The 12,791-nt window shown below is 40.6% G+C and overlaps 1 protein-coding gene across 2 annotated transcripts in view; it reads left to right on the top strand.

Moving 5' to 3' along the window:
- EIF2B3 (eukaryotic translation initiation factor 2B subunit gamma) overlaps positions 1-12,791 on the top strand; it is a 104,292-nt gene that overhangs the window by 22,065 nt on the left and 69,436 nt on the right. For both annotated transcript variants that reach the window (XM_069862972.1, XM_069862973.1), the window contains exons 4-5: positions 1,176-1,335; positions 6,893-7,004. In XM_069862972.1, coding sequence (XP_069719073.1) covers positions 1,176-1,335; positions 6,893-7,004 — 272 coding nt within the window. The remainder of the gene's footprint in view (positions 1-1,175; positions 1,336-6,892; positions 7,005-12,791) is intronic.

The following is a 12,791-nucleotide window of genomic DNA, read 5'->3' as shown; positions in this document are numbered from 1 at the left end:
GTCAATGCTGAACTGATTCGCTTTGAAAACCAGGTTTTTAAAAGTAGGACTAGGACTACTGATCCTCCATGAGTTGACTCAGGTTTTACCAAGTATTTTCTAGTGCTCTTCTTATTAAATAATGTGTTTTAAAAAGACAAAGCTAGGAAGCCGCGTCACGCTCTGCAGGGAGGTTTACCATAGCAAATGGCAGCACGGAGAGTGAAAATGGTAAATGTCAAGAAAGAAACACTATCTTCTTGAGAAGAGTTTTGGAGGTTGATCATTAACAAAAAGTAAAGTGGAAACTTGCTACTTTTCTGTAGGCCATGCTGTACAAATATTATGTTAGGATTAGTTTAAATGAAGATAATTGCTGAACTAGTAGATTTTTGGCACCGTATTCCACAACCCATGTGAAATACAGAAAATTGTTCCGAAGTGAGGGGTTTTTAGCTGGAGTAGGTGCGTGGTTAATGAAGCTGCCACGTCTCGCTCAATATGTGACAATGTTCCTGTGACATCTGCGGCAGTTCTCTTAAATACTTTCTAAGGCACTTTGGAATCCTTTGAGATCAAAGTTGAATACAAGCCTGTTATTAAGAAGGACCTAACTTCCTCTTATTTTATTTTTTTTTTTACGTGGGGTATTGCTGGTTTTAGGAAATGTATTTCTAAACGGAGCCCACCATCGCAGTGCAATTACTGAGTAAATCACATCCTAGATAGTCTTTGCTTCTCCCCCCTCTCAGTAAAATAACATAGTTTAAATATCTTTTCCAGTGGTTTGTAGCCAGATGCTAGGTCAGCTAAAAAAGTTTTCTTCAGAAAGATTTCTTTTCTACACCATTATGTAACTAAAAGTAGCTGTTGTGAATACTGCAGAATTTCATGGCAGTCCCGAAAGCTGTGGCTTCTGTGTCCTAGTTCCCTCTCTCAGGAGCAGTTGATGGCAGTTTAGATGGTCCAGAGCTGGATAAGCATTAACCAAATAACTAATTCAGTAACAGCAGGACTCAAGAAGAATGAACTGGTAAAAAACAGTAACTCTTGTTGAGTATGTCGGACGCTTTTTTGTTTTAAATTAAAAAGGAAAAAAAAAATTAGAGGTGTATTTGTTGTTGAGTCCTCAAATGCTGATCCATATGAGGTCATTTGTATCTCTGAAGGGTTTGGGTTTTTTTTTTCTTTGACAGACTGATGTCTTGGTGTTAAGCTGCGATCTGATCACAGACGTTGATTTATATAAAGTTGTGGATCTCTTTCGGACCCATGATGCCACTCTCTCCATGTTGATGAAGAAAACTCATGAACCCGCAGAAGTGGCACCAGGACAGAAAGGGAAAAAAAAGCCAGGTATGTAGATAGGAATCCATATATTTATTTATTAATAAACTATAGAGAAACTGGTGGTATTAATTATATGTTTAGTCACTGATCCCAGAGCGAAAGAAATAAAATATTCTCAGATACCCTGCTTTTCCTCTGAGTCCCTGCTGGGGGAGTGACTTGTTTTTTTTCCAGCTCTGAATTAAGTATTAGACTCGTGTAATCTTGCAGGCTCTGATCCAAAGCTCACAAGAGTTAAGGGAAAATCTCCAGGTGACTTCAGTGAGTTTTGGATCAAACCCTAAATTTTTGTTATATATGAACATTAAACCCGTTAGGTTTTTCAAGCACACTGAGCATCAGCCAGGTCATAGCTGGGAGTTTTACTATCGACTGTAGCCACCAGTGCTGGCGGGTAACAAATGCTTCTAGAGATTCTTCTCTCTCATGGTAGGTCCTGCTTTTGAGGTCACATCCAGGAGCTTTTTGCTAGGCAAAACTCCCTCTGATTTCAAGGATTTGGTTAGATGCTTATCATGTCGCTTTTACTATAATATCTTAGTGCCTTCTAATCTTTAATGTATCTATTCTCACAGCACTGCTGTAAGGTAGGGCAGGGCTATTATCCCAGTTTCATTTATATGCTAAAAGTGCTAAATACCACGCAGTTGTTCCCATACCATACCTCTCATTTTCTTTTAATGATGTCTGTTAAATTGCTGAGTCTGATTGCCAGCTTAGTGGGTCCTGGTCCATGATTAAAGCTCAGAGGCATTACAGGAATACGAATAAGAAAGCCTAGCTTCAAACTGTTTGAGAGATGAGTGAAATGCAAGCCAACAGTTGGACTACGTGTGTCTGAAAGTGGAGGGAATGCGTATTTAAGAGAAAGCTGCTTAAACACTGCATGAAACAATTTTCTGGAGTGAAATGTAAAGTTAGTAGGACTTAAAGCATTTAGGACTTGGACCTTCAAACAGCTCTAAACCTCCCTGGTTTTCTAAAGGCAATCCAAGTGATAATGGCACATAAAACGTTGTCAAGAGCAGTACTACAGCCACAGAGCTGAGCATTCAAGAGTTATAAACTAATTGCTCTGTTGTTAAATATCGTAGATCTGCCCAATATGTGAGCTCTGAGCACACAGGTCAGAGGCAAGGAGGTCTATGAGGATAGGCAAATCATCTGAAGACTCTTCACAAATGTAAACCCGTCAGGTTGCATGTCATTTTGCTAGTTCTTTTGTCTGCATACTTGACTTTGTATGGTAACTCTTCTTACATGACTTGTTAAAATTTGTGTGTGTTTTCTCAGATCTGTAAAAGACTAAACTTTAAAACATTAAAATTCTGTTATGTGGAAGTGGTTTGGAACCCACGATGTTTTTCTGTGGCACTGGATGCTAGAGTCTCCCACTCCAAGCTTCTCTGCTTGAGCTGTCATGGATAGCTCTGGCAGATTGTTTGCTGTGAACTACCTCGGATGAGACATGAACCCAACCGGACCATTTTCAGTCATTTGCTAAAAGCAGAAATGCAGAAACAGGAATTTTGAGTTCTTCTCCAGGTTCTGGAGAGGGGCAGTAAGTTTTAGGGAGCACCAGGCGCTCCTGCCTTTTATTCCTACTTGACTGAATGCACCCTGTTTCTGTCAACATCATCCTAGCTCATCCCTACCTCTTTTGCCGTATTGGGTTCTTGCCACCGCCAACCTCTGTTCTGGTTCTCTTTGCTTAGTCTGCTACTTCAAGGATCCATGTCAAGAGTCCATCTTCTCTTTCTCTTATATTACTCTCTTCTTTCACTACCAGTCCGATCCCCTGTTCCACTTCTGACTTCTCATCTCAAGCTGCTTCATTTCTCTACTCATAGTCACCTTATTTCTTCTCATTCTTTTCTCTGTGGTCCAGTATCCTTTCGCTGACAGTCACAATTTCTATCAGTTTTCTGGGACTGTTTTTTCTCTCTTCCAACTCATCTTGCAGAGTCTTCATTTTTATGCTTTTCTTTCCCCTCACCCTTGTGAGTTTGAGTTTTATTTCCTTGTGAAAAAACAGGTTGCAAAACCAGAACAGGTCAAGCCCTTTCCCCTGGAGCAGTCGCACCTGTAGAGCCTCATGGCTTGTTTCCACCTGACAGTGCAGAAGCCTTTAGATTGCATCTGCCATCTGATCAGTTCTAGGAGCTGGGGAATTAAAACAACCTTTCCTTAACAATAAATTTTTGCAGCTAAAATAGAAGTATTGAAAAAGCACATGAAAGTGCAGTTTTTTCAAAGGTTTCTAGTAGATTTAGATGGCGAGAAGGTCACTCCTGATACAGGGATCAGCAGCACTTACTGAACATTGTGCTGCTTCTCGCAAGAACTGGAATACCAGCACTTTTCATGGGAAGGGCCACCTAACTGTTTAAGCTTAGGTTAAACACTTCTTTTCTTTAGCCCTAGGAGCCACTGACCTGTTTTTTCATGGAAGTTTTCCAAATGTTTCTCTTAAGGCAAGTCCCTGGCACTGGAAATTTCATCCCAAGCAGTTAAAATGTGATGAAGCTATAAGCAACTGAAGACAAGATATTAATATGGATTGTGTTAGGCAACTTTTCTTAGTATGCAGCTCTGTTAGCTCCTTCTGTAAATGCTTCTGTGTTCTCACAGTGTGCTGTTGCAAGTGTTAGTATTAGGAAATGGATCCTTTATCCTGAGGAGCCGCTAGATACATTCACAGCTTTATTTGTACAAATTAATTCATTTTTTGTGAAGGAGCCACAAGGCTATTATTTTGCATATGACACGGAGTCATGCAAAGCTGTTGCTCTTGGGACGTTATTGAACATTCAAGAACAGTGATAGAAGCAACTGTTTTTAAATTTGCATGAGTTTCAGTGTCAAGCAGCTATAAAATCATACTGGTTTCTTGAAATGCTTAATGTAATTCAGCTGCAAGTTACAGCGTAAAGTTTATTGGCTCTTATTTAGGGGATCATATAGTGACAATAACAATCTCACTGGCTTTTTTAATTGATTAATAAGAGGCATGGCAGCAGTAATAATAAAAGAAAAGCAAAGTGCTAGTGAGTGGTAGTAACCCAAATAAACAAAGAGTGTCAGGAATTCAGACACCTAGAAACAGCCATGTGCTTAAAGATGGCCTGCAAGGGATCGAGTGGAAAAGAGGGTCTAAACCTTTCTTTGTATAAAGAAGGGCAGGAAAGATGGGGATGGTGACTCTTCCCTGCTTGTTTTTCTTGTCTTGAAAGCAGCAGGCATGTCATCACTGGTATTCCCTGTGTTTGCCAGAAGACCTCTTGGTGGTCTCGCAGCCTGCATCGTGTGAATTCTCTCCCTTTAATGAAAGGGTGGGGATACTGACTCTTTTACAAAGGTGTCTTTTTCCCAAATGTCAATTAATTATGTTTGACTAAAAAGCATTTTAGAAAACCTAATGAAAATTATTTCTTCTCATGACTGTAATGCTCAACTTCCATTCTCTTGCCATGATTTCTTTAGGTCATAACTGCCCTTAAAATTGATGGGGATCTACAGTAATTAATAAATTGCAATAGTTGAGTCAAATCCTTATTTATTTACTATGAGGAGGCAAAACACATCCTGCATTCTATTTTTATACTTTAAATGATTATTTTTGTTAGCATCACTGCAGCTTTAACATTTTTCTCATACTTCCCTTGCAGGGATTTTGTAAACTGCTTGTGTATTCGTTCTTCCTTTTATTTTTTCCTCACTAAGTAATGCAGTGTGATTTGAGACAGCATTCTTGTATCTCTGAGTAATTGATTTTACTATTAAGTTTTGTCTTTTCTGAATTACAAAAGTAATGCTATTTATTGCCAGTGTACAGGGAAAAAAGTGGTATCTGCTACAAAGAAAATACAGCTCTCTCACATGGTTTCACTGCCAGTTTCTTACTTATCCACACAAGCAGGAGAAACCGGTTTGGTGGCAGTCATGTAGCTGGTCCTGTTTCCATCAAGTTTTGTTTTTCCCTTTCTCTTATTGCATAGAGCTTTGCTATGGCAGCGTAATATGTTATGTTAGTGTAGGAATGGTCACAATATGGGCAGCCACAACATAAACTTTGAGAGATATGTCGGTATCTTGAGAGAGGAATATTGGTCCCTGCTGTGTTTCTATTCTGTCAGAAGATCCCAGTTTGGTGGCGATGGTTGATGAGCCCCTTCATCGCTCTCCTTAGCATGAGAATCAGCACTGCTTTCAAGACTTATTTCTGAGTTTTTATGGCAAGTGAGCTTTATCCCAATAGTACTTAATTTGTCAGTGTTTTATAGTCAGCCCTGGTTTTGTGTGTCTTTGTTGTGTGATTAATTTCGGAGAAGGGATGGGGGAATTTCTGCAAAGGGTGTGCTTGATTGCTTGGATCAAAGACTGCCAATAGGAGGCCTTTCAACAGCTGCCTAGATTTGGTAGTCGTTCGATACATGATAACTCTGAAGGAACAGGTAAAAGTAAAATGAGGGATGAGGCTGAACTGGGGAAATAGGGTTAGAAATAGTTTGGGTGAGAAAAGATCTTAGGGAATTAATTACTTGCAGAGTGCACCGTTACCCTAGTGTGGTTAAGGGCTTAGAACTTAGGACACTGAATATTTGCCAGTTTGGCCCAAAATAATGGTATTTAGCAGGAGAAAAGAGGTTTCTGTTAGAGCTATACCATCGCCTTCTCATTCAGCCTGTGTTCCTGTAAAGATCAGTGTATGTTTACCACCAGAGTGATGGCTCGTACTACAAAGCACAAGTTAGAATAAGCTGCCACCACTGCGTTCAGACGTTATGGAAACCTGTTCAAAACCAAATGATTTACATAACAGTAGACCAGAGTCATTGTTGATGTGCAGTCACGGATTGCAGTAGATGGGAATTGCCACAATAACATACGTGACTATTAGATATTCTCTTGGTTGGCAGCTTTATAAATAGATATTTAAACCAAGTTAACCCACACAGAAACATCAGTGGTAGGAGTCCTATAATCTTCACTTTGTCTGCTTGTGCATGTGATTACATTTTCTATTGCTATCAGTCTTTATCTGAAATAGGAGATGAGTTGTCTGAACTGAAATCATAACCCTCTCCAGACCACCTAATTCTGATGTGGAGTGATTTGTGATGACAAAGAAGCAATTGGGTTTTGAAGGACTCTCTGCTTGCCTTGGCTTTGTTTTTGTGTAAACCAAGGTAGCAGGTTTTATTTTTAAAACAAAAGAAAACAACCCAAAACAAACCAAACAAAAACAAATGAAAAAGAGAGAGAGAAGGAAAGCACAGCTCAGGATGGAATGTTGCATGCCAGGACCTGTAGTTGGCATCTTCATAAAAAGGATGCAAAAAGCTTGCAAGGACAGTGCTTTTAATGTCATGATATGTATCAGCTACTGTAGTTGAAAAGATGTTAATAAATATTGTGAATAGCTTTTGCAAATTCATTGATTTGCTGGGTTAGTCTGAAACCTAGTGTTTCAAATTTTGGGGATGGTTGGCGCTCCCATTTTTCTTTCCAGCCTGCATTCAGACAGGGTTATATAATGATTGTGTTTGATTTTCTACTTCAGTGGAGCAGCGCGACTTCATTGGAGTGGATGACACAGGAAAAAGATTGCTCTTCATGGCTAATGAAGCTGACTTGGATGAAGAACTTGTCATTAAAAGATCCATCCTTCAGAAGTAAGCTTATGAGTCCTTGTAATAGAAATTGAACTTATAATGGGGGAAAATAACAGTGGACTAGGAGCAATGGTTACAGAAAAAGTAGGATGAGAAGGGAAGAAAAGCAGCTTTTACAACATTCAGGGAGCACTATTTTATTATTCATTACATCATTACAACCAGTTGATAGGCTTGTCTGATACCTTTATTGTGAAAAATTCCAGGGAAAGAGAAGGAATGGGTGAAAAGTTAACTGTCCTTAAAATGAAGCCAGTGTCACTACAGTTCAGACACATTTTAGATCAGAGATTCAGAAGTTGGTAGACCTATGTCTGTAAATGACATGCTAGTCTCATTGGCTGAGTCCCAAGTGAATTTACAGAGTATCTGAGAGAGGCTCTTGGGATTTCATGACGCTGCTGTGCACACAAAGCACAAAACCTAAGCTGTCTTTCCAGGCCCAAAAAGATTAATTGGAGAATCCATGTTATATCCACCATTGAACTGCACCGAGGACTTAGTCTGGCATATTTAACAAATTCGTCCATTTGAGCTTCCTGCACAGCATAGTTCATATCCATTAGCAGAAGGAGAAAAGATGGCTTATTGCTCTTTACGCTCTTCTGTATGGTGATTTTAGTTTTCTCAAACACATGTTGTTTGCCATGTACTGTGGAAAGTGCTGCTCGCTCCCTGAGAGGCAGCCTTTGTAGTCTGTCCCAGGCTGATGGTCAGGCTTTCACCTCTGTGAGATCAGACACCTGCGGGGCAGCCATCTGAGAGCTGGAAAATTCATCCCTGTGGACCTTGTAAGTCAAGGATGTGGACATCTGGGGTCTGCTCCTAGATAACCTCTTCTATGGAAGTGCCTCTGGTGCGTACTAGGTGTGATCCTTCCATCAACATCCCACTACCAGATGCAAGGGAGGTTCTGCATCTTGCCACAGCAAGATGACTCCTCTTCTGCCCAGGTTTGAGGATTACCCTAGAAGGAAGGTGGTCAAGACTGAGCCCTGTTAACTGCTGCGATGGAAAGAGCCTGTCCCAGTGTGTTCCCACTCTCTCCAGGGTTTTTCTTGGGCACAGCAGGGACAATGCTGCAGGCAAGCCTTCTGTACATATACAGCAGCTGATCTGAATAGCATAGGAATTTCAGCACTGTTGTATTCTGTGTTTTTGTGCAAACAAAGACTAAGAGATCTTTCTTGGGCTACGGAGGAATACTTTATCTACCATTAGTGATGGGCTTGTCTTTATGGCTTCTTGCCGGCACTAGCGAGTGTCTATGATGTAGTGACTTAGAAATTGCTGTAACACATGGGATCTTAGTTGACCTCTGATTTTACAGGTTCATCTAACCAGAGGATTCTCATTCCTGTTACCCTATAGCTAAATTAATCAGGCTTTATCCTGCAAGCCAAACTTTGCCTTCAGGAACACCTGTTCAATTACATTGTCTTCAGTAGATCTTCTTAAGCATAACTGTTTAGGATTTGGTAAATGTAGTGTTGATGATACGCAGATGGTATAAAAGTCTGTATTGTCCCCCGGTCTGTCTTACATTTCCATATGCAGAGCTACCAAAGCTAATGTAAAGTGTTAGCTGACCTCCGAGTAAAGCCCATGGATGATAAGATAGCCTAGAAGCACAAAGAGAGAAGATCTACTAAGTGTTTAAAAGAAGGGGAAAAAATAAAAGAGAGATGCTTTGAAGTATCAGTCAGAAGTATTGGACCAGTATGCACCTGGGTGAGGCTCTGACACCAGAAACTGCTGTGGATGCTCGTGCGCTCTTTGTTTTACAGCTGCCATCTTGGAGAAGCTCTGAGGGAAGCAAAATAGTATATGGAAATCATCAAGTATTTCCAAATGAGGCAATTCCAGGGTAGGAACAACTGTGGGAGCTCTAGGAAGACAAAGTGTTGGCAGCTAATGATGTTTTAACCGCTGTGTTGTCTAGACCTGCTCAAGCCCTGACTTTCTCGTGTGAGAAACAAAAGCGACGCTTAAAGTGATCTTTGAAGTCTTTTTTTTTAATATATCATAGTAAAGCAAAGAGAGGGGGGAAAAAAAAGGAAAGAGCAAGCCTGATCTCGTTTTTCTTCATGGATCACTTGAATTGACTGAATTTCAGCTACTGAATTTCATGTTGGCCATTTCTTGATCTCTGGACTTTGTTTTGATGAAATAACAGACTTTGTGGCAAGATGGGAGAGCTTCCAGTACAGTCATTTTTTCCTCTGTACAATACAATAGACATCTTAAGGGTGTTGCTTTTGTTTGTTTTGCTTTTAATGGTCTCTTTGAAGGGCTATGGTGGTCTTGTTACATGAACTCTAGGACTCCTTCAGTGCTTGTTTTGCTCTTCAGATCCTTTTCTTTTTCTGTTTTCTTTTTTCTCCCCCTCTTTAAGGACGGAGGTGGAAGGTGGGACAGGGAGGGAGTGGTGAAAGGAACGGGAAGATGGAAGATGAACTTTCCTTTAAAGCTAGGAATCTTGTTACTGGTAAAAATCTAGATCCCATACAGAAATGGTTCAAAGGACCTTTGGTTTCCCCTCCTCACAGGAGGGAAGTTGTGTTGACAAAACATCCAAAGCTGTAGAATGCTAATTTAAATCCTTGAAGAAAAACCTTTTTCCTGACCTTTGCCTTTTTCCTATCATTGCATTTCACGCTCTTCACTTTCCTGCCGTAAAAGAGCAGCTGCTGGGGAGGGACGGGGAAAACACACATTCTCCTGAGTACCTGTTGATTATTAAATATTGATTTGCTCTTGACTCAGGCATTTTGTAGTATCGGAAGTGTAAGAATGAAACATTTTAATAGGATTTCTGAGTTCATGGTATAACTTGTTCTTCTCTTTCTCAGTTTGGTTAGGATTTCTTTTCCGGATTTGTTGTTTCAATTTGGTTTGGAGCTTTGTGAGTTGTGGATAACCATTTTGGTTTTGAGAGTGCCTCTCCTTGTTACCCCACAGAAAGGAGCCTGGGTTTTGTTCCTTAGCTTGCCAGAACAAATCTGACAAGGCTTTCCACTCAACAGTTAAAATTAGTCTTTTTTTCTTTCTCCTGTGCTGTTAATCACCCTGATGACAAGTCCCACAGGTAGCATCCTGCCTCCAGTAAACAAGTGCAAAACTGTATCGCGTACATCCATCCAGGCACGTTTTGCTGTGCATCAGGATGGGCCAGGAGACAAATTTATTGATGGTGCCTAGAGAGACTCGTGTTGCCGGGGAAAGCATTTTCAAGGAAATGGTTCCCCGTTTGGGTAATGAGAGCTTATAAAAAGCCATGAACAGCCTGTACATGTCATTCACTTTGGCAAATAGCTACAAGATGAGATACTGGAATGAAAGAAATACAGTTTGGGGGAGGTTCAGAGCCAGCTTAGGGCCCTTTGAAGAGAAAAAAAAAAGAAGTTATGTGCTCATCCCTGGAGCCTGGTTTTGCCGGTGACATCCCTCTGACTTGGGTCTTGGCAGGATGAAGGAGTGAGGAGATGATGAGAATTCCATAGCCGCTGCCTTTGCCTTCAGAGGGGGCAAAGGTATTTGTTTTCAAAGCACAATTACAATGGACGGGAAGCTTTTTGCTCCACCTCTGATATTTATGGTCATGCAAAGTGAGACAGTAAAAGACACCTGTTGGAGCAGGTCTAAATTTGGAGCATTTCCTTTTAAGATCTTGTGGGCTGCGTAAGGGTGAGTTCAGGCTTCGTGGGTGTTCTGTCTGCACAGACGCAGGTGCAGGGCTTCTCCTAGAGAATATGTTCATAAATCATCGTGACAATTCCAGCTACTTATTACCTCATGTGCCTCAGACAGAAAGGAATACCTCATCTATAAATATATACAGTACTAACGTTGTAACCTTGCAGTAACAATACAGATCTGGTTTTGAGATATTTTAATAAAAACAGAGGGGGGGGAGGAGTTTTTTCTTCCTTTTCCCCTTGCATCCTGAGAATAAAAATGAATGGTGTAGTGTAATTTTAAAAGTTGATGTTGCCAAATGAATAGGTAATGGGAGTTTAGGAATAGCTTTGATACACTTGATTTCCTTTCTGTTGCCTTGGGATATGGCCTTTTTTTTTCTGCTGATAATTTGTTTTAAATAAGTGGATCCTATATAAACACACTGCAACTTCCTTAGCGTTTCTGTTCACTGAAACTGCCCTCCTTGGGAAACCCATGTCTCTGAAAAACTGTTCCACTCCGATGGTGGTTCTTTTGTTGTTTTGGGTTTTTTTTAGATCTACTTCCATGAGAAAGGCTGAAAGTGGCACAGGTAGAGGCCGATGCTCCACTGTGTAAAGCATCCAAAACTAGATCATGGGCAGATGTCCTCTTCCAGCTGTGCTTGTTAAGGGAGCCACCACCTCCAGCTTGCCCACAGCTGGATGTATGAGCTTTGTGTTAAAATGAATCATAGAATCATAGAATAACCAGGTTGGAAGAGACCCACCGGATCATCGAGTCCAACCATTCCTATCAAACACTAAACCATGCCCCTTAGCACCTCGTCCACCCGTGCCTTAAACACCTCCAGGGAAGGTGACTCAACCCCCTCCCTGGGCAGCCTGTTCCAGTGCCCAATGACCCTTTCTGTGAATTTTTTTTTCCTAATGTCCAGCCTGAACCTCCCCTGGCGGAGCTTGAGGCCATTCCCTCTCGTCCTTGAGTTGCGTTTCTTTTAATAGATTAAACAATAGGACTTTGATAACTTGGTTCGTTTGCTTGGTGCATTAGGGAGCAGTCCCCACAAGCAGTGCCTGCTGGTAGGGAAGGGAGGGAAGCAGTAACCCAAGTCAGCAGGACAATCTTGAGGAGGAACTCATGACAGACCAGGGAGCAAAAACTCTTTGCTGGACTAAGCTGTCTACAGGATGAACACACCAGGTGTTCTCCTGCTGGAGAAATCATTAGTTTTCACTATTAGCAAATTTTTGATACTAAGTTTCTTTTGTATTAAAGTGATATTTTGATGAACACCATGGCATTATGTTGGCTATTTATTTTTTTCTCTAAACTGCGACTTTTAGAGAAATGTGTGGATCTTCAAATCTTTCCTGTTATTCCAGATCCGCTCTTGCAGTTACTCCAGATCTGCTCTTTTAATAAATAAAAATAGAATTTTCTAACTAGGATCCATAAAATAAGTAAGGTTCTTTTTGGCTTCTCCATCACAAAAGTAGAAATTGTATGTGTTGATTTAGGTAATAATCCTCTTGCAGATGCACAAGCCAGAAAAAAATCTAGTTCCCCTTCCCAGAACTGAATTGGTTTCACAGTGCTAGTAGGAATTTAGAAAGTTGTAAAAAGTTATTTTAGCCAGTAAAGCAAGTGGATCTGACTCTGAATCAAAACAGAGGGACGAGGTCTATTGAATAAGAGGCTGCGATTTTTACACACTTACTTCTCAGGCTATAACCACGCTTTAAAAATGTTGGTGTAGCTTTAATCATGTTTCTTTACAAAAGAGGATTTTGCCAAACATTTCAGATAAAGAGGTTGGCCTGTGGCTTGTTGTTTGAGCCACAAGTTGGGAGGAGATGTTCTGAAGATGCCCTTGGCAGTCTTGCCTGTTCAGTAGGTTCTCAGTTCTCTAAAAGTAGCTGCTGTAACTAAAAGACGTTCATTTGCTCAGAAAATTTGCCCTTTTAATTATGCATTTAAACTTTGCTCAACTTGCTCTGCTTTTTCTGTAAATATGTTGGGAATGAGTGTAGCCTTCAGCTTCAGAAATGGAATGTTTTTAAGGCTGTTTGTTGTTTCTGAAATGGATGTAGCCAAATATAAGGA

This window comes from Phaenicophaeus curvirostris, chromosome 8, assembly GCF_032191515.1.
Source record: "Phaenicophaeus curvirostris isolate KB17595 chromosome 8, BPBGC_Pcur_1.0, whole genome shotgun sequence".
Taxonomy (NCBI): Eukaryota; Metazoa; Chordata; class Aves; order Cuculiformes; family Cuculidae; genus Phaenicophaeus; species Phaenicophaeus curvirostris.
The sequence above is the reverse complement of the archived record's forward strand: the minus strand, read 5'-3'. Positions and strand labels throughout refer to the sequence as shown.